At 24.6% G+C, this 6,252-nt stretch overlaps 1 protein-coding gene across 1 annotated transcript; it reads left to right on the top strand.

The window, feature by feature from the left end:
- Positions 1-2,216: 2,216 nt before the first annotated feature.
- Phum_PHUM265240 (uncharacterized protein) lies at positions 2,217-4,155 on the top strand (the record flags this gene model as incomplete). Its single annotated transcript, XM_002426585.1, has 4 exons — positions 2,217-2,224; positions 2,899-2,920; positions 3,780-3,840; positions 3,992-4,155. 4 exons carry the CDS (start codon positions 2,217-2,219, stop codon positions 4,153-4,155), a joined length of 255 nt encoding a protein of 84 aa, XP_002426630.1.
- Between the last annotated feature and the right edge of the window lie 2,097 nt (positions 4,156-6,252).

Genomic DNA, 6,252 nt, shown 5'->3' with positions numbered 1-6,252 from the left:
TCTTTCATTCCTTACCCCCAAAAAAGAAAAAAAAATTTTTTTTTTTTTAATTTCGTACCACGACTCGTTAAAATTTGAAATTGACTAATTATGATTTAAAAATAAAATTTGAATATTTAAAATTAAGGCCTTTATTCTCTTGGGGATTAAAAAAGGATTCACGACGACGACGACGATGATGATGATGATGATAATGATGATGATAGCGATGGTGATGGTGATGGTGATGGTGACTCCCCACGAAATAAAATAAAAAAAAACAAAAAACTTAAATTTTAAATTCAGTCTCTGCTGAAAAAGTTGTAAAAGGGTTGTTATGTAAAAGACATATAATTTTTATTTTTTTCTTTATTTTATTTTATTTTTTATTTTTTGTCTCCTTCCCCGATGGTCGGGTCACTAATGCCCAAGAGATGCATTTTATTGTAGAATCACAATGAAAAATAATTGTACAAGTGGTTTTGTCATTATCACATTTGTGTTTTTTTTTTTTTTTTTCTCTCGCTCTCTATCTATCTCTATCTCTACCGACACGACACGTTTTATTTGTTTATATTATTATTATCATTTTGTTTTTTTTCCTTTCCCTTTATTTATTCCGTTCCTTTTTATACCTTTTTTTCCCGCATTTTTTTTTTTTTTTTGAAAAATTTATCCTTATTATTATCATTATTTTTTTTTATAAAAATTTACTCCAAAAATTATATTTCTCACGGACGAATTTAATAATAATAATAATAATAAATTTAACGAAACGTTTTTTTAGGTTTTTTTTGAAAAAAATTGAATATTAAACAGGTACTACTGCCACGTCAGACTTGCGTAACGGCAAGTTAAACAAAAAAAAAAAAGAAAACCTATTATTAAATCGTTTTAGGTATTTATACGTAAAAAAATTATATTTTAATCATTTTTTTTTTTTTTTTAATTCTGCTTACACGTTATTTAATTTTTCATAATAATAATGATAATGATAATAATAACACACGTGAATGACAATAGAAAATGAAAGGAAAATTTTTTTTTTTGTTTGATATTTCAGGTTTTTTTTGAATTTGTGCCTTAACACACCAAAAAAAAAATTAATTAAAAACGTTAATGGCTTTTTAAATAATAATAATAATAATGATGACGAAGATGATGATAATGATGATGATGATGATGATAATAATAATAATAAAATAAATAATAATTTTTTTTATTCGTGTCTTCGAATTAGATTTGATTAATTTAAAAATCTCACTCCGTCCCTGATTTTTAATTATTCATTTCAAACCGTTTTTTTTTCTTTTTTTCTTTTCTTCTTTTTCTCTTTTTTTTCTTTTTTTTCCTTTTTTTCCTTTTTTCCTTTTTTCTTTAGTTTCTTTTTTAAATAAAAAATAAATAAAAAAAAACTTTTTTTATTTTTATTCGAACCTTACACACGATTATGTTTTGTTTTAAAACTAAAAAAAAAGGGTGGAGGGGGAAGAAAAAAAGGAAAATTTTAAAAAAGGAATACAAAATAAAAGGAAAAAAGGTTTAAATGTAAAATTCACACGCACGCACACACGCGCATTTTATCAAACAAAAGAATAAAACGATGAGAAAATTTTCTTTACATTTTAATACGATTAACTGGAAACCCGAGGATAAAAAAAAAAAACCCGAATAAAAAGTTTTTTTTAAAATTAATTTTTCCCACCATTTTATATACTCTACGATAATTTAACAAACGATCAATTACAAATATTTATTTATTTTTTCGAAAAATTTTAAAATGAAATTACATTTTAAAAAAAATGGGAAAAACGTCTTAAATCGATAACTCGTAATTACATTTTTTCCACACCGGAAACGGTAAATTTTTATTCTCGACAATACTTCCAACCAGACTTTAAAAAATTTGTCGTAAATAAAAAAAAAAATATTTTATTACTTAACACCTGTCTCACTGTTATCATTTGAAACAAAACAAACAGATACAAACAATTTTTTTTTTTAAATTGTTCTACGATCGACAAAAAAAAAAAAACAAATTATAACTCAATTATTATTTAAACATGGCGGACGCGATATTTCCGCACAGGTTAATTACATTAATTAAATTTTTTTTTAAGGAGGGTTAAGAGGTGGGGGGGTGGGTTTTTAGAATTTAAATACACGAATTGTTTTACCGGGTTTTCGTGTTGTTTTTGAGTTCATCCAACCGGTTAATTGGTTCTTTCTTCTTAAATATGGACAGGTAAAAAAAAAGAGTTGAGGCGAGGTGCCAAGGGTGGTGGTAAACCTTATACTTTTTTAATCTATAATTATATATCCAATCCGTTTCTATTCGCGGCTATCGCGTTTACTTAAAAAAAAAAAAATTAATTTCTTTTTTGTTTCGTGGCGGCAAATGAAACGAAAATTTTTTTAATAATCCATCATCGAAAGCTCTTTGCGTACGTGTGTGCGTGCGTGAGTGCGTGCGTTTAGTTTGATACGATCTCAATAAGAACGCAAAACATACGCATGTATGATATAAGTATTCAAATATTATTATTATTTTCTTCTTTGTTTCTCTTTAACTTAATTTTTTTTTTTTTTTATGGTTCTACATATTTTGTCTTGAGGCATTTTATCAATTATTGAAATAACCTTCTTTTTTTTCTTATTCTTTTTCTTTTTTCTTTTTTCTTCTTCCACTTCATCTTATCGTCGTCATTTTTAAATTATAAGTTTAAATTTTCTTTTTTTTTTTTTTTAAATTATATATTTATACTTATTGGAGTTTTTTTTTTTTAAACAAAGCGATGGTTGATAATTTGATTTTATAATTTTATATTTTTTTAACCGCGTGAATTGTTTGTTGTTGTTGTTGTTTGTTATTTTTAAATGAAATTTTTTTTTTTTTTAAATTATAATAAACGTTTTTAGTATAATTTTTATAAACCTTAGGGTAAATAATATTTAAATGAAAAATATTTTTTAAAATGCCAATTTTTTTTTTTTTTTCCTAATATGAAATTATTGATTTGTTACGTTTTTTTTTTCCAGTCAGTCACTGGATAAAATTATTTTATACGGTTTATTGGAAATTATTAGTTATTAAAAAAATTTTATGTTTATGTAAAATATATAAAAATGTATATCGAAGAGTTTGAAATTTAAACAAAAAAAAAAGAAAAATTTCAAATTAAAAATTTTTACGAATTGAATTTTACGTAATAAAATCAAAAAATGGAGTCTTTTCGAGTTTTTCCATCCATCCTCCCCCCTTCTTTCCACCCCCTAAAAAACACCCACTCATTTCCATCAGCCGAAATATAATTTTTTTTTTTCCACGCTTTAAGTTAATTTAAAATAATTAAATACAAAAAAAAAATTTTCCCGCAATTTTTTCCCCGTTTTTTTTTTATTATTTTGGACTTTTTTTTTTTCTTTTCTTTTCGTTTTAACTCGTAATTTTTTTTCTCTTCTTCCTTTCTTTTTTTTTATATTTATTAATAAAACGTTTTTTTTTTTTTTTGTTCTTTTTTTCTCTGAAAATCTTTTTTCACCACGCGAATCCTCAATTTTCCCCGTTCGCTAAAATAATTACATTTTAAGATTTATTCCCTTCTTTTAAATTCTTTTTTCTTCATCATTTTTTTTTCTTCTTCTTCTTCTATTATTCCACACGCAATTTTTTTTCTTTTTCCTCCTGAGTTGAATTTTTATTGTATATTTCAAAAAAAAAAGAAAAGAGAATGAGAGAGTGAGAGAGAGAGAAAATTCCTTATTTTACAACGGGGAAATTTTTTTTTTTATTTCGAAAGAAAATACGTTATGAAAAAATAACGAAAAAATATCCTTTCGGGTACGTTCGGCTACGTTCGGGTAAATTGTGAAGTAATCATACGTTAAACAAAAAATATGTAAACAATATTTACTAATTTTTTTTTTAATTTACTCTATCAAGTAGTTAATAATTTTATTTAAATTACGTAGCGTTTCTCATCGTGATAAAATTTAACTTTAAATTGTTAAGAAAGATTCATGTTCGAAAAAAAAAGAGACATAAAAAGAGCAAAAAAAAAGGGAGATATGAAAGAAGCAAAAAAAAAAAAAAAAGATAGAAATAAAATAGAAGAAGAAGAAGAAGAAAAAGATATAAGAAAGGGAAACGAAGGGAGGATTGATATAGATGGATGATGTCTGTAGCAGCAGGAATCTCTTATCACAGCCTCCCGGCCATCAATGTGCACAACATGCCTTTCTCTCTCTCTCTCTCTCTCCCTTTAATATTATATATATATATACCTCATATTTTTTGTCGTTATTGCTTCAAATATTTAATGGGATATTCACATTTATAAAAAAAAACGTGAGAATATTGACAAAAATAAAAACCGAAAACTCGGCACAAAACCTTTTTTTTTTTTTTTTTTAAAAATTAAATTGATGAATCGTTGACGTCACACGACGTTTTTTAAAATTTAAAATACAAAAAAATTTAATCGATATACCTTTTTTTTTAAAAAAAAAAAATTGAAATTATTAACCTAAACAAAAATAATAATAATAATAATGTGTAAAAATATTTAAAAAAAAAAAAAAAAAACTCCCGATTCCAATCTGCAAATGATTTCAAAATGCTTCTGCGGTAGGAGTGATTGTAAATCATTTGATTTATATAGAAAAAGGTCGAAGAGTTCGAAACAACGTTTAAATAAAGGCTTTTTCTCTGTTTTCCACAGAGAAATTGAACGAAGGAGAGAGAGAAAGAGGGGGGGGGGAAATTTATAAATACTCACAACACTCACGCATTAACGACATTAAAAATAATTTTTTTTTTGTAACAAAAATAAAAAAAAAAACAATTAAAAAAAATTTTTTTTTTTTTTTCATTCAAATAATCTTTTGTGAAAATCTTTATGGTTGTTAGCTAATCGTTTGAATTCAATTTAAAAGCAATAAAAAAAAAAAAAAAAAACCAACCGTTTTACTGGCACTGCCCTGGGTTACCTCCTGCTAACTATATGTAGTTAAATAATCGTTAAAACGTCACTACCCACAGTTACAGTCCATAAAATTATCTATAAAAATTTTTTCCGCTTGTTGAACCCGCGGGGACTAAACAATGCAAAAAAAATAAAATAATTTTCTTTTAAATTGCATAAATTTCGCACGTTGTACCTTTAAAAAAAAAAAAATTCCGATTTCTTTCTCCCTCTCCCTCCCCCTACTCCTCCCCCCCTCTCTCTCTCTCACTTTCTGAGACAAACGATAACAAACAAAAAAGTTTTTGGTTTTTTTTTAAACTACTTAATAAAACTCATTAAGATGAGATTTAGTGACCCGAATATAAAAAATCAAAAAAAATTTTTTTTTTAATTCCGACACGACTTACTCCCACGCAAAAAATTAATTAATTAATTAATCGATTTATTTATCGATTATTTATTTATTAACGACACAAAAAATTTTAATAAAAAATAAAGAAAAACGTGTCTTTCACCCAAAAAAAAAAAAAAATATTTTTTTTTTAAAATAAAAACTTTTTAAAATGTCAAAAAAGGGGAGAGGGTAAAAAAAAATGGAAATAGAAAAAGACAAAACAATTAAATAAGTGGTTTTAGCTATTAAAAGAAAGAAAAGAAAAAAAAGAGAGAGAAAGAGAGAATGAAAAAAGATTGCCATAATTGATGATGAAAAAAAAAGTGGTAAAAGAACAATCGTATTTTTTTTTTTATTTATGACTCCAATTAAATATATTGAACGTTGACAAAGTGTTTTATTTATTTAAATAAATTTTATTATTATTATTATATATTATATATTATATATAAATAAATATATCAAAGTATAAAACTATAATATATATATATATATATTAATATTAAAAAAAGTATAAAAATTGTCTAATGGTGATTTATTTACATCTTTTACTACATTCACAACAGGGAAAATTTTCAAGTGCGTACGAGTGCGTTTGTGCGTACCTGAGTGCGTAAGTACGTGCGTGTAATCCCTACGTATGACATGTTATTGAAACAAAAAAAAAAAAAATTTTATCGTCTGCTATTCGTAAGGATTTAAATCGTAATAAAATATAAATAAATTATTATTATTTTTTTTCCAATAAATTTGTTTTTATCAGTGTTATCAAAATTGATAAGCGTTCGTGATAATTAATGATAACATTTAAAAAATTCAATAGAAAAAAAAAAAAACAATTTTTTTAAAAGTTGAACCTTTTGACCTTTCACCCCCTCCCCCTTTTTTGTGTTTTTTTTTTTTTTTCATTTA

This window comes from Pediculus humanus, genomic scaffold (assembly GCF_000006295.1).
Source record: "Pediculus humanus corporis 1103172107642 genomic scaffold, whole genome shotgun sequence".
NCBI lineage: Eukaryota > Metazoa > Arthropoda > Insecta > Psocodea > Pediculidae > Pediculus > Pediculus humanus.
This window is presented reverse-complemented; position numbering and strand designations above follow the sequence as displayed.